The sequence below is a fragment of the Ciconia boyciana genome, chromosome 10, assembly GCF_034638445.1.
Source record: "Ciconia boyciana chromosome 10, ASM3463844v1, whole genome shotgun sequence".
NCBI classification, from domain to species: Eukaryota; Metazoa; Chordata; class Aves; order Ciconiiformes; family Ciconiidae; genus Ciconia; species Ciconia boyciana.
This window is the reverse complement of record NC_132943.1, coordinates 37,254,909-37,278,304: the sequence shown is the minus strand read 5'-3', so window position 1 is coordinate 37,278,304 and position 23,396 is coordinate 37,254,909. Positions and strand designations below refer to the sequence as shown.

Genomic DNA, 23,396 nt, shown 5'->3' with positions numbered 1-23,396 from the left:
ATGCATAGCAAGCACAAACCAGTGTTAGCTGCAATTATACCACCGTTCTGTTATTTAATACTAATAGATAGACACATGAAGATGTGAACAGGCATGATTTTATCCAGCAAGGGGTGGAGTAGGGCTCTGTTGTCACACATATGAAAAAAATCGTTGGTATTGGTAATATCTTTTATTAAACCTGGAAAAAAGAAACAAGTTTTAACTCATAATTCTTTCACGAGCCTAGGCTTTTTGTGCTTTGTATGCCTGAAAGCCATTCTTGGGTGTATTATCTCTACTCATAAACGTCATCTGTTTTTTTTATGCCCTTAGTGCAGAGCTATAACATATGCACATGTATGTAGGTAGTACAGTTCACAAACATATTAATTCATGCAAATGCTTCAGAAACTTTTTACATCAGTGCAGATACAGTTAGGTTTCCTTGTAGTTGGTGAAATGAAAATACATTGTTTGGAAATACACTCTTTTTGTATCTGGAACAAATGTATTACAGAGGTCTTGGCTGTATTCTGTAGTTGAGCCTTCCATCAAGTTTTGTTACAAATGTATGCTTGTACCTCTCCTAAGTAGGCATGTAATTCAAAATGTACACAGTGATTTAGCTGTTCGTAACTGTTCTTGGTTAAAAAAAGGTGTCGGTGGTTTTGTGGTTTATTGTAAATTTTATAAAAAAGATTATTACAAAACACATGTAATATTTGGTCCATTTTTGTGATTATAGACATGTTTTTGTTTTAAATGTTATGTAGACCTCTCCTAATATTCCTGAAGCATAGGTACTGCCTCTAGAGTTCTCTAATGTCTTTGTGCAATTTCAGAATGTCTCTTGTTTCTAGAAGTTCAACCAGTTCAACACACTTTAAAACCTGAATGCAGAGCTCATTTTTACACTTGTTTTTTGCAGTGATCAGAAGCAGATCTATATTGGTGATGACAATCCCTTGACACTAATTGTCAGTGCTCGGAACCAAGGGGAAGGAGCCTATGAAGCAGAACTCTTTGTCATCGTTCCGCCCCAAGCAGATTTCATCGGTGTTGTTCGTAACAACGAGGTAAAATTCCAACTATCTTTCTTCTTTGAGTAGTCATATTTCAGGTGCTGCTATGGAAGTCTGTGGGAGAGGGTCTGTCAGTGGTGTGTTTTATGCTTCAATCTTAAAGCAAAGCACTGAAAAAATGGAAAGGTTCTTCCAAGCCCCAAGGCTGAATGGTTCCAGTTTAAGTGCCTACTGCTAGCAGCAAAGGAGAATCATCTGTGTGATGGAGCTTGACACACAGAGTTTATCTGCTACAAGTCTTTATTTGAACAGTGCCCTTGTTAATTTATTTAAATTTAGACTTAGCATGTCATGTGCTAGGTAAAGAGCTGGGCGCCTGTGAGGCAAAAAGTGATGTGGGGTATTACTATTCTCTTCCACCTAAGTATGTAGAAAGTCTTGGGTGTCTGTTATCCTGACTACATAGCATATTAAAATTTATTTCCTGACTTTCCCTTGTATTATAAAATGTCTGTATAATTTCTACTTCTTAGACACGTGGGTATAGTCCAAATTTTGTTTTAGCCCATTATAGCTATATGTAAGTAAATTACTTTCAGATTTTCTTCATCCTTCTTTTTATTCAGTATAACCTATGATCAACCAATATATCTGTAAAGTTGCAGAATGTTAAGGGGAAAACTATTTTCCCTCCTATATCAAAGGATTCCAACTTTGATACCACATCCTTCATATATGTTGAGCCGTGCCTTGGTTTGGTTCTCCAGTTTGCCTCTGCTGCTCTAGAGCTTTGTGATGTGGCTTTATCCAAAATCTGATAGCTCCTCTAAGACCTCTTTTTGAGTAAGCTAGTAAGTATTCATGTTATTTTGCCTTCCAATCTTTATTTTCCTATGGAGAGTTTGCCCGATTGCCGAAGTTTCTTCACATAGGTTTTAAAGAATCACATGGATAAATGCCTTAGGTCACAAAAATCATCAGTGCTACCCAAAATGAGAGTACTGAATTTCTCTTTTTATAACCTTGGAAAGAGCATCTATCTCGTATCAAAAATATTTGTCTCCATGGAGACCTTCATACTCAGATTTTATTTAATTTTAGTGCTTGACTGTGTTAGGACTGAGAAATTATGTTAAAATTAATGCAGCATATCTAGAAGTTTTCTCCAGACTTTCATCCAGGTGTCCAGATGTAAAGAATTATATTCCTTAAGATTTCTTCCTGGTTTATTGCAGGCTTTAGCAAGACTGTCATGTGCATTTAAAACAGAGAATCAAACTCGCATGGTAGTTTGTGACCTGGGAAATCCCATGAAAGCAGGAACTAAGGTAAGGTTTGGTCCAACAGGTGTCTGGTAGCTCAAACTGGACTGCAGTTGGTATTTTTCTTAATCACAGTAGTGTTTGGGCAGGATGTTTACTCACAGGAATTTAAGATTAGATCTAGCTGACGTTTGGTTAGTGGGTCTAGCCCACATGTTTGGTTAGTTCAGTGGTAATTGGTTTCAACTTTTCAGCTAAATTAAAGGCTGAAAGAAGCGTTCATGAGTTTTATGATGCAACTCAAAAGGAGTAGTTCATTAAACAGTGGAATTCATGAACTCTGGTCCCTCATGAGTTTGTCTTTAGATTTATCCGATACGTATTTTTTAGTATATAATAAAGAACTAGCTTGTAACACACCTTTCTCTTAGCGGAAACCTAATAGTGCTTCTCTCTTCTGCCTAGTTTTGTGCAGGTTGAGAGTTTTGTCTAGTTGAGACCCCTGCATTTCCACCAAATGTAGCTGAAATTGGAAGAATTAAAAAACTATTAGTGGGACCTGGCAGATATTAAGATGCTATGACATAACAAATCATTTTCTGAGGAAATAAAGTGAAAACCAGTCACAACTTTAAACACTTTGACGGTGCTTTTCTTCCAAGAGACATTTTGTATAGATGAATAAATGCTATTTCCAAAGTATTTCAAAGTATATCAAGCTGAACCATACAGATTATTGAAGCAACTGTCATGCACTGACTTAGAACAAACCTTGGGAACTGAATTTAAAATTATTAAAGTGTGCCCTGTGCAAAAAGACTATGGTACTTTTTGCAACACACAGGGAGGCTCAGTTATGTGTAAAAACATCTGAAGCAAGGGGGGTGAGCATGATGTAAACCTTACATTTCTCTTTTGAGGCAGTGATTTATTGGCTGAAATCTACAGAGAGCGTGGTATGTTTCTAGTCTTGATGAACTGGACAAGTTTTATTTGCCAGTTCTCTGTGTGTGTTCTCTTCTGACCACAAGCCTCAAGCAATTTCTTTGTAGTATAATAGTATTAAGAAGCTTTTATCATGTATGTTATTGTGCTTCCACTGAACCATGGTGATTTTTTTCTAAAGCTATTAGCTGGCCTGCGTTTCAGTGTGCACCAGCAGTCTGAAATGGATACCTCTGTGAAGTTTGACTTGCAAATCCGAAGGTATGGAAATCTGTCAGTAGGTACCTGACCTGGTAGATAACACGCTAAGTAAATAGACTGTGAACTAAGCAGTTAGTTTCACGCTGGACTAATTCTCTGGTCTTTGCCTCGTAATTGTTTAAAAAATAAACACATCTTTTTAATGAATTATGCTTTCTAAAATAGAGGAAAAAACATAAGAAAACACAGTTTTCTGTTTGAATGCAGTTTCTTTTGCTTACAGCTTTTAGACAGGCCATGGCACAAGTGAAATACTAATAATGAGGAACAAAACTGTTTAAAGTGTTTCAAGAAAGACTTCGTATTTTTGTACCTGTGTACCGTTGTGAGCTCCTGACGCTTGTGTAGAGCCACAGAACGACTTGTGTCTTTGAGTTTCTAGCCCTCTTTTAAAACTGATGTTTGAACTCTGTATTCCTTCTGATGTAATGCCAGAATTTCAAATTTTATGTATTTTGAGGATGAGAGGTGTAAATCTTTCAGAAAAGGCAACGCATGTGATGGTCTGAGCAGAAGCAACATGCAGTGAACCATTTTAAGTGTTTTACAGTAGCCAGCGTAAGAGAATCTAAAAATTAAATGGAACAAAACAGTAGTGTTCCTGTTAATTATAAGATGAGCACAGTGCTTTCATATAAATACAATATATAAATCTGAATTTATACCTACTGGAGATAATATTTAAGATTTGGAGATGTGATCAATAGGTATCTCCAATACAGTTTTATATTGCTTAATGGACAGTACAAATACAGTTGCCTTTTTTCCCCATGGTGGACCAAAAGCTTTTTTTTTTTTTCCCCACTTAAGGGCTTCATTGTTTTTAACGTAGTGAATAGATTATTCTCATCCACATATGCATTTTTCGTCTACAAGAGTTAAATAAGTTTAAACCTGCCATTCTATTTTAATGATACAGTGGTTTGCCATACTGATCAAAGGCCTTGGCAGCATTAAATATTTCTTTGATCTCACGTTGCTGTCTGTTCAATTTTTTTTTCCCTTTTCTGCATCAACTAGTAAGCTGTGCCAGTGGTATGTGACTCCAGTTCTTCTTTGCAGAAAGCAATCTTCTCTGGGGTGCCTGTCATCTTCCTTAGGCTAACAGCGGTTAGCCGTTAGCGGTACCTTTCACTGTTTCTTCTCAGAAACAGTCAGTGAGGTTGCTCAAGTCATGCTTCTCTTCTGATGGAAGAGAAAGGAAGTTCTTGAAAAATGTTACACCTTTTAAGGAAGGACTTTCCTTATGTGACTTCTGAATGCAAGAACAGTAGTGCAATCGAACAGGGTAATCACAGTTCACAGTGACAGGCATTATCAAGGTATTATCTTGAAGAGGTTTTAAAGATCACATTAGTTGTCTTAAACTCACAAAGCTAGATTTCTGAAGCTGGCACAATTCCTAGCAGAACAACTCTAGTCTCTGAAAGAATGATGTATTTACAGGTCGAGAAGAAAACACTGCTCCATCTATTTTCTGATTACAGCAGCTGTGAAGAATAATTAGAAGATTTAAGAAGATCTTTCTAAAGGAAATTGTTTGGTTAGGTAGACGGAATAATCGGATGTGTCTAAGGAGATCAGGATTCTGTTCCTAGCTCCACTTTGAGGGGAATAGGAGTGTTCTCTGTATTTCTTTTTCTCTGTTTACAAAGGAAGTCTGAAGAAATTTATGTACGAATGACTCTACGTGCCTTAATATCTGTCATCTCTTGGTGTAGCTGAAGTGTAGGAATCAGATGCTAACTGTATTCATTTATTGGTTTAAACGCTGAAGAGGGGTAGGCAAAAGTAGCCCTAACGTACTTTTCTGCCCTGGGACTAGTTTGAGGCCAACAAGTCCCTGAGCAAAACAAACGTCTTAATGTGGAACTTCAGGCTTTGCTAGCTGTATAGTTGATGTTATCCCACAGCGCTGGTGTTAGAATTTTCTTGCATGTGGCAGCTAAGGAACAGAATCAGCATTAGCTTTTGACTCCTCCCTGCTGAGGGACCTCCAAACTGCGCTGCGGGTAGGACTGTCATGCATTTAAGTGAGAACTGGCTGGAATCTGCTCCTTACTTCTAGTAAATGTGCTTTCCTACAGTGGCTCAGGAGTCATGTTATGATGTTACATACAGTTATTTTAAGGTGTTGTGGTTTGTTTTTTTTTAAATACTTAGCTTATTTCGTTTAAGAAATTAACTTTTATTTTCTCTGCAGTTCCAACCTGTATGACAATCTAAGTCCAGTAGCATTCTATCAGGCTGACCTTGCTATTTTAGCAGCTGTTGAAATCAGAGGGTAAGTATTGATACTATTTTAATAAACGTCTTTCTCAAATGAGCTTTGCATGTTTGCTTCTTTATATTCAATGAACTTTCTTTCAGGTCTGCATAAGTTTTCAGGAAGCCTTAGGGTATTTTTAATCATAAAGAAAATATGGTTCTCTCTAGCCACCCTTTGGACTTTCAGATCTTAAATAATTACAAAACGAATTCCAAAAAGGAATGTTGTGCCTCTATTACTAGAGGTTTTTTCAGAAGGGGGGCGGGGGGAAAGGCCCCTCATTTTTGCAGTTGCACATGTTCTCTAGGTCACTTTCCTCTTCCGCAAACTGACTGGGTTTTCATCCGAAACCCCCTGAAACCTTATCTAAAACCAAAGCTGAAAATCCTATTGAAGCTAAGTTTGCAATGCCCTCACCTTCTTCAGTCTTAAGCACAGTATTAATATTGTAATGACTCCATTACCTCCGTTACTTCCTCTTACCAGAAATCTATACTTCACACCTAAAAGCTATACAATCCTCTTGCTTAGCCAGTTAACTCAGATTCCTGCGTCATGATTTTTTAAAATTTCCACTACATTCATTATTGTGATCTAATTTTGTTAATATCTGAGAGGTGGGGGGATGGCACAACTGAAAAGCATTATTGCCAGCTTTACGGTTTTGCATGCTGAATTATTCTTATGACTGTACTGATAAGTCTCTGTATCATCAATCTTTCTCATTATCAAAGTATTTCACACTTTGTAGTTTTTGGATGACATGTATGTATCTTAATTCTATTAATGGTTTGCTAGATGTTGTAGGATGAACCCAAAGTTTAGGACAGGAAAAAAATGTTTCTAAATACAAGGTTCATCTTTTCATGTAGAGAAGAAAACCGAACATTTAATATAAAAGCGACTCAACCTCTGTTCTTTCTGGTTTTATATGCAAGAGATGAAAAATTGGAGATTGTATTTTAAGTGTGTTCATTTTTTTGGGATGTTCTAGAGAATTACATTTATTGTTTCATACTTTATAATAATGACTTGTTTGCTCCACTGTTTAGTGTGTCGTCTCCTGATCACATATTCCTTCCTATTGCAAATTGGCAGCCGAAGGAGAATCCAGAAACAGAAGATGATATTGGGCCTCTAGTTCAGCATATCTATGAGGTATGCAATTACTACTAATTTCAATTACACAGTTCTGTGATAAAAGAAATCTTTTGGTGTAGCTTTTCTCTGGAGTAAATTATAATTTTTTTCTTCATTTTGTTCTTGCATGGAAATAAAGATTTTATTTTTTTTTTTAATGCTGGGTAAAAAATTGGTATCTGCAAGGAGAGTTGGAAAGCCTGCAGTTAGTGTAACAGGAGTGGCCGAATAGAAGAGGCTGATTTTCTACATCATTACACATGTTTTATTTTCTAGCCCTTTGAAATCTAGATAAAACATCTGAAGTAACTTGAACTCAGAAAATGACTCATGGCTGTAAATTATTCAGTATCTTCATCTGTATTCCAACTGTTTGGAATCATTATTGAAAAGCCTTTTGCCTTGAAAAAAATTAATTATTTAAAATTTCCTTAAAAGAATGACCACAGCTTTAATCTAGATTGTTTAATTAAAACTTACTGAGAGCGCTCTGCGAATAAGAATAGTTAAAAGTTGTTCTAGAACTTAAGAGACCATTTATCTAACAAAACTTGTGGATGTATATATCTGTGCTCAGAGTATCTTGGATGAGATGTACAGTGGCTGTGATTCATGCAATAGACTAAAAAAAAATACATTTTTTCAAGGAAAAAAAATTACATTTCTTCAAGGCAAAAAACCTAATGCCATATAACTTTTCTTCAAAGTAATTTTTATCAAGTTACTTCTGCAATTTTAAGTTTTGTCTGTTGGGGGACTGAAGTTTAGCTACTGTTTTTATGTAAAATTGTTGATGCTATTGCCATAAGTGGTTGGGGGTAGGAGTAGTGGCAGTATCATTTATGGCTCAAATGTAAAATAACAACTATATGCACATTAACAAAGAAGGTGGCATTGTTTTGGGGGGTTTGTTTTTGTTTGTTTTTTTTTTTTTTTTTACATCTGTTAACTTTATTTCATAATCAGCTGAGAAACAATGGTCCCAGTGCATTCAGCAAGGTGATGATGACTCTGCAGTGGCCTTACAAATATAAAAACTACACACTGTTGTATATTGTTCAGTATGAAATTGATGGTCCCATGAACTGCACTTCTGATATGGAAATCAATCCATTGAAAATTAAGGTAAACAGAACTTTCCTTTTGTTTGACTGGAATGAAGTATTTTTGTTTGAGTGGAACAAAGTATGTTTGTTTGTTTTGGAAAGACGCTCAAAATACCCAAATCCCTGAGACTATCTAACACTGGCTGATTTAAGTTTTCATCTGTTGCTGAGGAACAAGACTGCACTCTTTGATAGTACTTCTCAATGTAAGCAGGTGAAATAAAAGGTAGGCAACAGATTGTCAACCGAAAGATTATTTTTTCTTGATTCTTTTTGTTGTTTGGGGGGGGGTTTGTCTGGTTTTGGGTTTTTTTTTCCTTGAAGATTGTACTGTGTGAGTTCTAAGTCCAAAGCAATGGAATAATACTGAATGTGGTTGTGAACAAAAACATTCCAGATGCTTCTGCGCTGTTTATGTAAATTTTCTGGGTTTTATTTCTTGGAAGAAAATGGCACTATTTTTTTCTATTATTAGCTTATTTATCTAGGCCCTCATCCAAATACCACAGAGGTCAATAGGGGTGTTTCAGTGGGGCTTGAAAGTATGCTGTCACTGCCAGCAAAACATGCAGTTTGCAGAGCACAGGGCAGAATAAACCCCTTTTTCCTAGGTTGGATGAAACAAAGAAACTCCAGATAAAAACCAGCAAATTTGATTGACAGTAGAGAGCTGAATCCTAAGACAATTTAGAACAAGTAGTAAAAATCAGTATATTAGTTCTAGAAGGATTTAAGCAAACATATGTATAAAAAGACTAAGGGAAGATATTCAATGTATAGAAAAAGAAAGAATACTCATGTATCTTTGATAATCAGAAAGCAACTTTAGTGAATATATAAATACAAATATCCTCTGCTTTTGCTATACCATTTGTAATAACATATTTTTTACAACTCTTTTGTAAGTTTTCTCATATAAATTTGTTATGTAGATGACAAGTAGATGGCTCTGCCTAGTCCCATATGTAAATTTGAAATTTTACATTGGGAATTTCTAAGGGATTACTGTAATAATTTATTAAACCTACTGTATACTTTTTCAAGCCCCTCCTAAAAAAGTTTTTGTGTATGTCTGGACATGTGTACACATGTACAGTGGTATGTGGTACATCAGTATCATACTAGTGCTATTTTTTCAGAGTTAAAAACTGAAATGTTGAGGAAAAATCTTTAATAAAAGATTGCAAAATGGAATTATTTATTGCAGTCTAAGAGCCTTTTTTTTCTATACATGAAAAAGTTTTGAGTTGAAGCAGAATTAAGATACTCAAGGCTCTGTGTTAGTTTTTAGTAGAAATTTGCATCAGTGATCTAGAAAAGCCAGGAGTAACATTTTAATTACAGCTGTTGGTAAAGTCAGGTTCTGAAGAATAGCTAGCGTAGAAAGAGTGAAACCTCATCAGCTATGTATTTTCTTGACCTTAACTTTCAAGTCTGCAAATATCTAAATGTAAGAATTATTTACTATTTGGGTTTCCTTGGTGTATCCTAGATTTCTGCTTCTAAAGATGATGATAAGAATGAAACACTTAGCAGGGAGGATAATCATGATCATCGTATCAGTCGAAGGGATGTAACTGCCATTGAAGGAGACGTGCATACTTTGGTAAGCTCCAGCATTGATATGTTGATAATATTTTCATTTTTTTTAAAAAAGAAGATGGAGATGAAAGCTCCATGAGATGAAGAATCATTTCAGAAAATCCATGTTCTGTATTTAAACGGTTAACAGACAAACAAGTCATATGCTCTGGAGTGGGTTTTTTTGGTTTGTGGGTTTTTTTGGTTTGGGGGTTTTGTTTTGGTTTTGGGGGCTTTTTTTGGGGGGGGGGTTCTCCAATGTGCATCAGTTTTCCTCAGGGTAGTCAGCCAATGAGGCATATGCCTACAGTTTTGCACTGCTATGTTTTAAGTCCTTAAAAACAAAGGTCAAGTTGGGCACTTCATTCAGTGTCACTGTTCTACATTGTGCTGGTCTCTGAATTTGAAAATCAGAACTTCATAGGAGGAAGGCTGGTAAAATAGGATAACTGAGAGTTATCGGTCATCATCTTTGCTACAACTTGCAGTTGATTTCACAACATGTGTTTCCTAGCTCATCAGTAGACATTCTGCAATCAGACACGTGGCGGACTTGTCCTTTCTAAACCAGATTGGAAATAATCTGTAATATGAAGTAAATATATTACCGTATCACTGTCTTTGTAACTGCGCTTGCAGACACGAACCTATCCCTGCTTTGGGCAAGGCAGGACAGGCAGGCAGCTGAGAGGAGTGCTTGGGAGTTTAGGGTGGGCCATTGGGACTAAGGCAGTACAACCCGGATTCCAGAAATGGTTAGGCTTTGGAGAGGACAAAAAAAGGGCTGAGCAAAGAAAGTGAAAATAGGAATTAATTTCGTATTTTATGGTGAGAAAAGTTACTTTATTTTTTTAGATATAAGCTACAAATATTCTTCAGTATCTATAAATGCAGTTCTGAAGGTTTTTTGTTTTTTGAAAGGCTTGGTTTTTGCCAGATCTTCCCAATGACTTAGCAGGATTTTACCCCAGAGACTAATATCCAGTATTCATAATAATTTCACTGAGTTGTACTTACACTGGTAGATGTACCTACACTGTACAGTGCTTTTATCTATAGTACAGCTAAAAACACAATTAGAAAATGAAGCCTTGTTTTGCTCTGCTTTCTTCTTGAAATACTAATGGTTTAGCATCAATATTATCTGATGGATTTTAATGGAAATGTGGCTGAGAGAGGCTACTTGAACTTCTGTAGTCCGGAGTATGGCTTATAGATTAGCTCAGTCAAACTCAAGTTTGAAGACTTCTGTTGAACACAACAAAACATATTCTGTTGGCACCAACTGCAGTTAACTGCCATGAGTTTTCCTATCAAAAAACATGTGGAGAATGGTAATGTGAATTGACATTTTTCCTAAGTATGTAGATAAAGTACCTACCTTAAAGCTACTGCCAGCTGTTTCACCTTTGGGATCTAAGTGGCTCACATAATATTTTTCTGAACGCAAACTTATGGGACGCTATAAGTAATTATTCAATATTGGGAGTTATTTAATATATTTGAGTAGTTTCTGGTACTTTGCCAGGAAAAGAGGACAATAAAGTATGTATATGAGTAAAGTAGTACCATTAACGACTTTACAAATATTTTCATATTTGGAATATTCTGCTTATTTTTATATGCAGGGCTGTGGAACTGCTGATTGTTTAAAGATAGTCTGTCAAGTTGGCCACCTGGAAAGGGGAAAGAGTGCAATATTGTATTTAAAATCACGCCTTTGGACCCAAACTTTCATGAATGTGAGTGACTGTGAATATTCTGTCCCTGCTACTGAAACAAAAAAAAGTGATTTTTGTATCCATGTGCAATACTAATTTTGTTTTTTCTTACACAGAAAGAAAATCAGAATCACTCCTATTCTCTCAAGTCATCTGCTTCTTTCAGTGTTATAGAGTTCCCTTATAAGAACCTTTCCTTTGAAGATATCCACAATTCTACAGTAGTAAGTCATTTACATCCAGCTAGAGTTACTATACATAATTACTTGGAAATTAATACAAAACCAATGATAGTTGAGTAGCTTTTTTGTGGCTTGGTATAATTGTAATTTTATCAAATATTTGATTCATATATTACTTTCAGTTATACCCATACAATTGAGGGTAACACAAAAATTTGTGTCCTAAAACTAGACTGAACAGTATTTGTAGCTTTAAAGACTTAACTGAAAATGAAAAAAATGATGGTGAACAGTCCTAACGTTCTTGTTAATGCCATTGTTAGAGAAATATTTTACTTGAAAATTGTCTTCTACTGTAGTAGCACTTAGAGCTTCAATAATGGACCTTTATTATATTATATTAAATACCATGTGAATGTGGAACAAAAAGACCATCTGTGCCCTAGAGGGTTTCAAAGAGAAAGGAGACAGGATGCAAACAGAAAGGAAGATATAGGCCATTTATTTGGGTTGCCAAATTAAGAGGTTTTGGTAGGCACTATAACATAAAAAATTAAGGGGCTGAAAAGGATTGTGATTGATTTATTTTTGAATATGGTTTCTAAGGCCTGTTATTAATTGTTTTTTCTCTCCTAAGCCTTGTGGAGTTGATTTTTGTTTCAAGGAATACTGCCTTTTCAGAAAAAAAGGAAAAGCCCTGAATTACTTTTCTCTAATTTGCAAATATTTCCAGATTCCTACAGTTTTACTGAAAATCATCAAGCATTACAGAATACATATTGCTGTGGTATCACTGATTGCAAAAAACCAAACACAAACAAACAAACAAAACCCCCAACAACAAAGAAAAACCCCAAACCCCTGTTTTTATTTAATTTTAAAATCCTACCAAATTTGGGTCAGTGAAGCCTTTATGTCACTATTAATCTATAGCGGTTTACTCACATTGGAGAGAAAAAGTAATTTATGATGGAGTAAGGTATTTTAAACACTATAGGATAAAGATATACAAGACTTAAACTGCATGAATGAACTTGGCATGTCACTGCTGTGCAAAGTGTGATTTATTGTGTTTTTCTATTAGGTTACTACAAATATTACATGGGGCATTCAACCACAGCCTATGCCTGTGCCAGTGTGGGTTATAATTTTGGCTGTCCTAGCAGGATTATTGCTCTTGGCTGTTCTAGTGTTTGTTATGTACAGGGTAAGTACTGTATTTGGGTTTTTGGTATTGTGTTCTTTTCCCTACTAGTGACGTATTACTTCAAATAGTACCAGCAGCTTGCACAAATACCTTGGTCCCCTAATCATGTGAATCAGTTAAGTTTTTGGATAACTGTAAAAAATCCTTTCAGCTTTGTCAGGAAGAAGTTGAATAAAAGAGGATTGTCTGTGATTGTGCTGAATTACTCAGTTTAATTTTTCAGCTGATATTTATTGGCTTTGGAGGTCAAAAATAAGGAAAAAGAGAGTAGGAGGGGAAAAAATCAAATAACCAATCAGTTAAGACCTGATCAAGAAAGAAAGAGAAAGGATGCATGTATGTTTTGAAAATCACAATGCAATTTCTTTATTGTTGTCTGAATCACAGATGGGCTTTTTCAAACGTGTGAGACCACCTCAGGAAGAACAAGAAAGAGAACAACTGCAACCGCATGAGAATGGGGAAGGAACATCAGAAGCTTAAGCAGAGTTTTATCTGTAAGACATTCTGAACTTTTAAAATGCCTACATCTTGGTTACGAATATCGGTTTGCCCCTTAAGGAAAAAACACTCATGACTGCAAAGCTGCTGGTCTCAGAAGGTATCAGCATCAGCACGTACAAAATAAGAGCGATATATTTAAATCCTTCTTTTTGTATTAATTATGTTCATACATGTGACTAACGCATCTGCACTGATTTGTGTGTGAAAAAATTAAGTACTATGTAGTGCTATGATTTTTCTTATTGGAATGTAGGAGACATCATCTGTTTTGATTCACGGACTGACTTTACATGAATTGCTACACAGATTCTGGTTTGCTCTTGAAGCCAACAGCTTCCATAGATACTTGCTGGATTACACATTTAGTTTTGATTCACTTTTTTTGTTGGAGTACACTACGTTTCAATTCCTAGCTCTTGAAAGCTAGTTGCACAAAAAATGAACATAGCTTGTTTTACAAAACTGAAGAATAGTCTTTGATCCATTAACTCTGCTGATGATTTTCCTCCTGCTCAAAAAATATGAAGGAGATTAGTCAGCGGAATCATTCATGTCTGATACCTGTTCTGCATGCCTGTTCCCCTTCCTGCTCAGTCATCTGTCATGCAGTTTCCCTCTAGACTTTACAAATATTGCTCTCCAGGTCCTACGTCTCTTACTGTAGGGATTGAGCCTACAAAAATGGAAGTGAGCGGTAGAAAGCTGGGGATGATGTACCTTCTATGGGACCTAGTGAAAAGATTCAGGGCAAGATCCAAAGACTGTGCTGTGTATTTCCATGGAGCAGGATCCAGGTGTTTTACAGAACTCTTGGCAGCATGGACCCATTCAGGTACTGCCAGGGAACAAGATATTGGACTGTGGCTACCAACAGACATGTTTGATGAGAAAACCCATAGCATTTACGTTCACAAGTCAAACCTTCACAGGGTTTGAAGTTAACTCTGTATATTACTTGGGCTGAGTTTCAGTTTCTGGCAAAACAATGGAGGGAATACTTTGTGACAGGTTACCTGATGCACTGTAAGGAAGCTGTTGTTAATTCTCACATTCTGTGGTTGACCATGTCCAAGTGCAGGATGGAGTAATATAGGGACTGTTTAAACTAGACTATTTGCCAGATAGATTACATCAGTACTTTAGCCACAGTCATGCCTGCCTTGCCACCTGCCCTGAGAGAACAGTGAGCTTGTCAAATGAAGCAGAGTATAGCTGGCAATGCGAAAGGCTTTGAAAGGAGGTTGATTTGGCTTGTTTCATTTCATTCATTCATTCATTGTTTCATTCATTGTATGTTTCATTGCACAAAAGACATTTCATTGCACAAGACATTTCATTATGTTCAATACATTTCATTACCAGAAGAGACACTAAATATTTTGTTTCATTGTGGTTTTTAAACATACCAAAAGTTCAGTGGTTTAAAGCCATGGGTTTATGTCATTCTTAGCTTATTTCCCTCAGCATTGGTGTGGTAAAATGAAGCTGCTTATACTTACAAGAGAACACAAGAACATTGTCTATATGCATTTCAGTAGACATGTAGCTGCAAATTAGGAGGTTGTTTGGCTTGCAACCATGTGTAGCTGTGTTGCACAAATCTTAGAGTGGACATAAACTATTACAAAGGTGCCTTATATGAGATTTGTTTATTCTCTATTCCAAAAAGGGAATAAATTACATTATAAACTCCCTGTACGCAGCCACATACAGAAAAGAAGTCTTCTACTGTAGTAATATCAGTGAGATTTCTTTGTAGACAAGCTCTTAAAGGACAAAAACTCTGGTTTGGTTTGATTTTATATCTTGGGGGGTTTTGTTCAAAGCTGCATCTCCCCCATGAATACTGCAATGCCCAGTAAACCCAGAATTATCTGAAATGAACAGTTTGATTCAACTCTCATTTCTGCATACTTTCTGAGATTTAAAATCCACAAATGGCTTTCGTTGTTAAGTCCATTCTTACTCACTGAACCGTGACGGCATTTGAGTCATTAAGAGAGGCAACGCAAAGTCTGTGGGGGCCTGTATGTATATCAGATATAGGCTTGCATATTTATCCCTTTACATGTTTTTGTTTTAGACAATTTGTTTAGATATAATTAGTTTATATGAGAGGGTATAGGGCATAATTCCGCTCTGACTGAATTTTCAAGGTCTTCAGTGTGGCCAATGTTTTATTTTTGTCTTTACTTCCAGTATTATTACTAGTATATAGTATGTAGTAAAGAATCAGGAGTCAGGCTTTGATCCTGGCCTCAAAATGTGACTTTTATAAAGCACAATTTCAGTTACTTTCCCAGGCTTCTAGTTCACACACTTTGTCAACTGATTATCTATATGCAAGGAGATTGTTTTTACCCAGTCTCAATCTTAGTAGGTTAAGAGGTTTAAGAGACTGTCAGACAGATTATAGCTCTAATTCTTACGTGTGTGCTTTCATTACATGTACACACCGTGTTGACTTGAAATTTATTAGACTACTTGCATGTCTAGGCATTATAAGGAGATGAAAATTTAAAAAAAAGCATGATCGAGATCTCTTCAGCTCACGTGGAAGGGATACCATAGCGTTGTTAATCTCAGCGCTAACTGCATCCTAATTTTACTGTGGCAACTGGAAACTCTCATTTTGCTGATTTTCAGGATAAAAAGGTACATTTTATTGGTACAACTGCTGTAGCTATGGAAAGTTTCTTCCATTTACTGAAGTTACATAAAGTAAGACTTATTTAATTGATTTTTATTTTCTTGCATTCTACTGGAGAATAAAAGCAAATAGGTGCTTCTCCCATGTCCACTAATTTCCAGTTTGGTTAAAAAAAACCCAGTAGCATATGTAAATAGAGTATACAGGTTACTTAGTGAACATAGATGTAACACCCCAAAATCAGTTTAAAGTAACATTTGTGTTTCAGGAAGATTCTGAACAGGATGTTTTCCTGAATGGGGGTGCAGGAAACATTTGATATCACATTCTAGATTCAGCAATAAGATTACAAACTATATATGTACTTGTGTCAGTATAAATTTCATACTGACTTACAGGCATTGATGTATTCTTATAGCAAATATTGTAGAATTATGTTAAAACTTTTAAAGAAACTTAAAAAAATGTATTTTGGAGTGAAATTAATGTCCTTGAGTCAAAATTGATGTAGCTAAGATGCATACTGCAAGCATTAAAAAAATACAAATGCAGTAACAGAGAATTAGTCTTCTTTTGAGAATTATGTTTCAGAAGCATATTTTTATGAATATAAAATCAACAGCTATGTAATTATTTAGACAATGAAAACATTTTAAGAGCTGTATCTTTTATAGTGAAATATGAAATTCTAGAAGTACTCCAGTTTGCAATTATTACAGCATCTCATGATCAATATTAAAAAGTGATTTATATTACAAAATGCATATTATCTATTACTATATTTGACAATATTTAGAAAATGTAAAGCAAGGAACCTAATTTATAGGTTTACATTTCTTTCAAGAAACTACCAAATTTTGGAGATAGCTTTTGTTTAAGCATGACTGCAAATTCAAATATGGGATACAATTATCAACATAAATTGAAATCTTTGAGGAAATGTTCGCAGATATCAGTATCAAGTTTATAATTTTATTTGTCCCATTTTTCTGTTTTAAATTTTGATTTACACGTTGATCTTTGATTCACATAATGCTTGTGGAAGTTTATTATATATGCTCTTTCTTTATAAAACATTTACTGCAAGCAAATATTTTTAATATTTAGTTGTTTCTAAACTTGTGTCCATGCTTAAATAGTCTTTAAGGTAAACTCCCACAGGTATTTTGAAGATATTTCAGCTATAATCAGCTTGTTCTTGGTGATTTGAAGGATTCATGTTGCACTTAGATTTTTGCAACATTCAGCTTTGTTGTTGGTTACCCTGGCATAGGTCCTGCAGTATTTTTTCCTACACCCTCACAAATAGTCACAGAGCAGCATTACCCTGGTGAAAATCTAGTCTGTTTTTGTCTTTGGTCCAGACTAAGACCCATTCCACAGTCTAATAAAGTCACAGAAAACCTGACATTCATTGTGACTGGCTTTGAATGTGACCCTTTGTGTTCAATGCTGCTGGCTGTTAGAGGGGAAAAAAAAAAAGGGATTTTATAAAAGGAAGATGGAAATAAAAAAAATAAAAGGGTGGTAGCAGACCACAGATGAGCCTTACAGCAAAGAGATGATTTTGTTTGTTTGTCTATTTCAGAGATGAGAAGAACCCATTAGTTCTCTCTCGGCAGTGGCCTCCTATCACAAACAAATCCCACCGTTTGGATCATGATTATATGCTGAGCTCTAATAACTCTTACTGACTTGAGTGGGATCTGAACTCTTTGGTACTGAATCTCTAGCTTCTAATTCCCAAGTGCAATATAACATGATCAGATCTAGTTCACTGCCAAGTCATCTGTTTATTTTTGTTTGCCTAAGAAGGGATGTAGCATTTGTTGACTTGCAGTGGTCAATATTTTTAAAGACATTAACAAAACCAGTGTGTTAAATTGAGGTGATTAAATGAATGGTATAGAAAGTTTTTAATCACCCACATTGGGTGAAACATGATGTATATTCTAAAGTGTATCCATTACTAACTCTTGAGTTATTGAGAATTGGTACAATATTCTTCAAGTCCACTGTGGAAAGTTTGACTAGAGACTATACAACAATGGGTTTGAGTCTGTAGTGCTACTACTGTTCCATGTGATTATGGTATTTAGTATTTCGGTCTGGTTTTTTCCAGTGTGTAGAATTTTTGTATAACACAGGATCTAACCTTTCATGCAATGACCTTCTCCAAATATGCTGCATTAAGGTTGAATAACTTGACCCTTGGCTTTTACAAAGTAAATGAAGATTTAATGTAGCATTTGAATCTTCAGAAAACTTTTACAGGTTTAGGTGGCCCCTTCTAGTCCATGAAGGAAACCTGTATTTGCTATGATACAAATATGTTGAAAATGTAACATTTTATTTCTTTGTAATATAATTTTTTCACCTTTTTATTTTTGCTTGTGCATTAAATCAGTAGAGCATTGTTTGCACAGGCAGAAAATTAACATACTAATGAGAGTGCTGCATTGGGGTTTCTTAGTCATGTAGTAAATACTTGTAACATAAGTGGGAATATTTTCAGTAACTACGAACTTGTTTCAAAGGTTTTCAGTACATTTAAGGAGAGCAATATACATTTGAAGTCACCTTATTTTTATTAAATTATAAATCTTGCAAAAAAAAGTGGGTATTGTGGTACAGTAATTTTGTACTGATATCAAATATATAGCTATTAAGCTATGGTTTTCTTTTCCATTCATTCTTTTAATCCTAATTCAAATTTGATTGATTTTATGAGGTTGTATTTTTCTGTATATGTATACAATTTCAAAATATGATTAGAGAAACTGAAAAATTAAGTTGATTCTGATATTTAGAATTTTGGAATAAAATACCTCTTAATTAATAGGAATTCTGGGCTGTTTTTTATCCTAGGCATATTTTTTTAAATGCATTTAATTCACCTGAAAATATTTCATAGTATATGTTTGTAATCCACAGTTATCTACTAAATATGAAAAGGTCACACTTGCACAACTTTTACATTCTCAGTGAAAGCAGCACATATTAATCGTGAGTCAAAAAATTTTGTAATCACAAGCAAGAAAGAGGATCTAGTCACAAATTAGATTCTGTCACCAGAAAACTGATTTCCTACAAAAATTTTTGTATACCAAAAATAAATATTTCAGATTTTATAGCTGCCATACCACTGTAGAAAACGGTGAATTCTTGTCCTTTGGTTAGGAAAATTCTCAGAGAGGTGATGTTTCTTTTCTTGTTGTTTTATTAGACTAATTTTATCTTAGTATTACACTCCTCCTGATTAACAATCATACTCACCTTTGTGAGTGGGGTGACAGTAAATATTTTGTGTCACAATAAAGGCATACATGTTTATTTTACATTGCTAGAACACTTATTTAGAAATAAATGTTCGTGCATGTGAACCCTTTAGAAAAACCCCGAACTACTGAGTTCTCTAGATTGCTAGTAGAGAATTTGTAAACCTAAAGAAAATAATAAAAAAGGACACTAAAAAGATGAAAAACTGGTATTTGTGTTTTAATTAACAGCTTCCAGTGACCTCACAGTAGCTATCACATGCACATCACCTAATGTGTCTAAGAAACATCACAGCAGTAGTCAAAGCATGACTCTTAACCATTTGTTCAATATACACTGCAGCCAACACAGGCCTAGTTTTTGTCAAATAAGATACCATCAGTTAGTTATGAGCACAGTGATCACTGCATCTGTTTAGTGGTTCCAAATTAATGCATTATTGAGAAATTAGTGACAACAGCTGTCTCATTACAGCAACCAAGGCAACAGAGTGGTTTTTCGAATTCCCGTCACAAAATGATGGTCAATGTCTTGAGGTTACTTAAGTCAACACAACTCCACTGCCTCCACTTGAGTTATGCTGCTTTATGTTGCCTAGGTTTCTGACTCTTTGCATACATGTATCGTATTTTATTGTTTGCCTTTATCGTTGGTGAGTTTGTAAATTAATTATGAATACTTTAATACTTTATTACATATTAGTACATTAATATATTTTAAATTGCCAGTTCAAGTACTTCTAAGACCATGGTGAAAAATTGAAAATACTTTCTTTTTAAAAAGTATTTGTATGAACACCTCATCAATATATTGTCTCATATATGTAAAGAATTAGAGTTAGTGCTGTGAGCAGCCCATCTTCTCACAATGTATTTCACAATCTCGATCTGTTTTACTGCATCTTTCTGATAAACCTTCTACAAGTTTGGTGCTGAATCACTGCCGCTCTTGACAGACATACAGGACATGCTAAGACTAAGCTTGCAGGACACAAATGCGCACAACACAGACCTTCCAAGTGTGAGAAGCAAAAAAAAAAAAAGACAGTAAAATACCATGTCACTAGTGTTTACAATTTCACATGCAGACCATGTCTGTGTGTTAGTGTTTTTGAGAGAGTTTTGCAGAATCTATGTACGTTTACCTTTCTGTCATTTGTGTACATGCTTTTCAGTCCCTGACAAAATACCAGATGCCATGTTACATCCCTTCAGTGGTTGATGACAATGGTTGTAATTTGTTTGAAGTTTGAAGAGTGTGTGAGCAACCTTTAAAGACTGCAGGAGTTACTGCTGGACATAATTCCTCAAGTAAATACTTAGGTAGTTGAAATAACTTACTTATTATTGGCTTCCATCTCTTTTCAAAGAAAATTTTGTTAAGAAAAACATAATCCTGATTATGATTTTTTTTCCCTGAAATGGGTGTTATTGGGTACTTTAATCCCTTCTCAGTAATTTATTTAAATACAGTACAAACAATTAATTTCCACTGTGAATTAATAAACTTAATTTATATCTTTCTAAAAGCCTGTTGTGTTTTAACCCCAGCCGGCAACTAAGCCCCACACAGCTGCTCCCTCACTTCCCCCATCATGGGATAGGGGAAAGAAGGGTAAAGGTGAGAAAACTCGTGGGTTGAGATAAAGACAGTTTCATAGATAAAGCAAAAGCCGCAAACACAAGCAAAGCAAGGAATTCATTCACCCCTTCCCATGGGCAGGCAGGTGTTCAGCCATCTCCAGGAAAGCAGGGCTCCATCATGCGTAACGGTGCCTTGGGAAGACAAACGCCACCACTCTGAACAGCCTCCTCCTTCCCCATCTTTATATACTGAGCACAATGTCATATGGTGTGGAATATCCCTTTGGTCAGTTGGGGTCAGCTGTCCCACCCGTGTCCCCTCCCAGCTTCTTGTGCCCCCCCCAGCCCACTGGCTTGTGGGGTGGGGTGAGAGGCAGAAAAGGCCTTGACTCTGTGTGAGCGCTGCTCAGCAGTAACTAAAACATCCCTGTATCATCAACACTGTTGTCAGCACAAATCCAACACATAGCCCCATACTAGCTACTATAAAGAAAATTAACTCTACCCCAGCCAAAACCAGCACAAAGCCCCAGTCTACAAACATTGGGAAATGAACATGTATGTGATCCACACTTTCTCAATACCGCATACTCATTCATCAGACAAATTCATTAACAAAGGAAGCAAATTGCTCAAAGCATTAGCTAGCTTGCTGTAGACCCCTTTCTTCCACCTGAGAACATGCAATGTTGCAGGGATTCCGAAATGAATTCAATTCTAACAGAGGCTGTGCAAAAACAGCCTCTTATTCTTTGCAGCGCCCAGATAAAAGGTTGAAATAGGAAGCTGGGTGAGAGGATGTTAACTAGGCAAATAGGCACTGAACAAATGTTTTCTAAACAAAAGAGAGAATCTTTCCTCCTTGTAAGGTGCTGGAGGAGAGTTACACATCAAGCAAATTACTGGTTTATTTGTTTGGTTTTTGTGCTCTTTTGCTTACTTAAAAGAAAGGTCCTGTCAAATGAAATTAAGTTTTCATGGCACAGGCTTTTTTTGGTGCTGATGAAGAAAAGGGAGACTGACATACTTAAACTATTCTAAAGGTAAGTATCGAAGAGTACCTGCTGAGGAGGGTGTACGTTTCCCACTGCAGCATTACTTCGCAGGCAGTGATCGTTCATAATGCACGAGTGGGTGAAGTCAGTCCATTCTTCGGCGGTCCCAAAAGGTGTCAACGAATTATCAGCAACTGCAATAAAAGTAAATTTCATTTTCTATGCCAATCTCAAATCTATTTAAAGTAATTGTTAATGGCAATGAATTAATTACATTGTACTATATAGAACTGATATTAAATCATAAGGAAAAATATATTAGATTTTCTTTAGATTTTATAAGATATCTGTTGAAAATATGCACTGTAACCTGGCAGCTCCTCCTTTCAGTATGGGAAAATTTCTACTTCTCTGTAGTTTGTAACTCTATTCCCCTCCTTTTTCCACTGCATTGAATAAATTTTCTGAGATCTGCAAACTACGGAATTTGTCCTAATATGTCATTATGTCTAAAATAAAGATTTTTATTTGGGTAATCTTTATTTTATTCAAAGGTAAATAAAGTGGTTTTATACTTTTCAAATAAATTTATATTCACTACTCAACAATACATTGAAAATGTAGTATCATCCCTTTCTGAAAGTCCTTGCAGTGAATGAGATGTTTGCCTCACTGAAATAATGGCACAGGCACACACTCCTCAACGCTAGCGTGAAGTTCACCGTGGGGTGGCCCCAACGTGTTTAGCTCTCAACCATGCAGATGGCTGCATGCTGTTGGGTGAGTTTGATTTGTCCAGATGTGCTGCCTTTGCTCAGGTGTAGCAGTCTGATCTGCTGTGAACAACATTAGCAATTTTTCCATGATCCCACCCTAGGCTGTGTCTATACATGCATTCCAATTTTACCTGTGTTAATGGGTATCCTTAATTCTAAAAAATGTGTAATGTTTGATATCATACAATCACTAAGGTTGGAAAAGACCTCTAAGATCATCTAGTCCAACCGTCAACCCAACACCTCCATGCCTACTAAACCATGTCCCGAAAGTGCCACATCTACACATTTTTTTAACTCCTCCAGGGATGGTGACTCCACCACCTCTGTGGGTAGCCTGTTCCAATCCTTGAGCACCCCTTCAGTAAAGAAATTTTTCCTAGTATCCAATCTAAACCTGTCCTGACGCAACTTGATGCCATTTCCTCTTGTCCTATCGCTAGTTACTTGGGAGAAGAGACTGACGCCCACAAGGACCGTTAATGTGAATAAACACGTAAATATGGCAAAGCTATGCCTGCGTGTAGAAGCAAAGCTTTGGGAGATGCTGATAACATATTTACGATGATTGCCACAATGACTGCCACTTACCAGCGCCTGAGCGAAGGCGATTTTTGAGTTGACACAAGGCCGTCTTAAGTGTCTGCCCCGTAACGAGACGTGCTGCACAGGGGCTGCCAAATGCACTTTAATACTCTCAGCAACAAGTGTTAAAATTGCTTTAAATGCTGCCAGTTCGGAGGTCTGAAAGAAAGCGAATGCGGCGCGCTCTGATTTCCCCGGTAACTCCGTTTAACGCCGCAGCACCGGTAGGCCCCGCGCACTCCTCTCACCGGCCCGGCTCTCCCTCACCGCTGCCAGACGGCCGGCCGCGGGGCGCGCGGCACACCTCAACCGACACCGTCAGACGTCAACGGCGAGGCTCCTCGGG

The 23,396-nt window shown here is 36.3% G+C and overlaps 1 protein-coding gene and 1 long non-coding RNA gene across 2 annotated transcripts in view; one reads left to right on the top strand and one right to left on the bottom strand.

The window, feature by feature from the left end:
* Window positions 1-18,627, top strand: part of ITGAV (integrin subunit alpha V) — a 51,644-nt gene extending 33,017 nt beyond the window's left edge. The window contains exons 20-31 of the mRNA XM_072874631.1: window positions 911-1,058; window positions 2,240-2,332; window positions 3,393-3,472; window positions 5,676-5,756; window positions 6,794-6,899; window positions 7,848-8,006; window positions 9,480-9,593; window positions 11,197-11,310; window positions 11,406-11,513; window positions 12,556-12,678; window positions 13,066-13,175; window positions 17,421-18,627. Of these exons, the coding sequence (XP_072730732.1) occupies window positions 911-1,058; window positions 2,240-2,332; window positions 3,393-3,472; window positions 5,676-5,756; window positions 6,794-6,899; window positions 7,848-8,006; window positions 9,480-9,593; window positions 11,197-11,310; window positions 11,406-11,513; window positions 12,556-12,678; window positions 13,066-13,161 (1,222 nt within the window). The 3' untranslated portion in view covers window positions 13,162-13,175; window positions 17,421-18,627. The remainder of the gene's footprint in view (window positions 1-910; window positions 1,059-2,239; window positions 2,333-3,392; window positions 3,473-5,675; window positions 5,757-6,793; window positions 6,900-7,847; window positions 8,007-9,479; window positions 9,594-11,196; window positions 11,311-11,405; window positions 11,514-12,555; window positions 12,679-13,065; window positions 13,176-17,420) is intronic.
* On the bottom strand, window positions 36-23,396 carry LOC140657504 (uncharacterized). Its single transcript, XR_012044370.1, has 3 exons — window positions 23,057-23,396; window positions 21,756-21,883; window positions 36-181 (listed from the first exon to the last, which is right to left on the bottom strand). It is a non-coding gene; the product is annotated as an uncharacterized lncRNA (long non-coding RNA).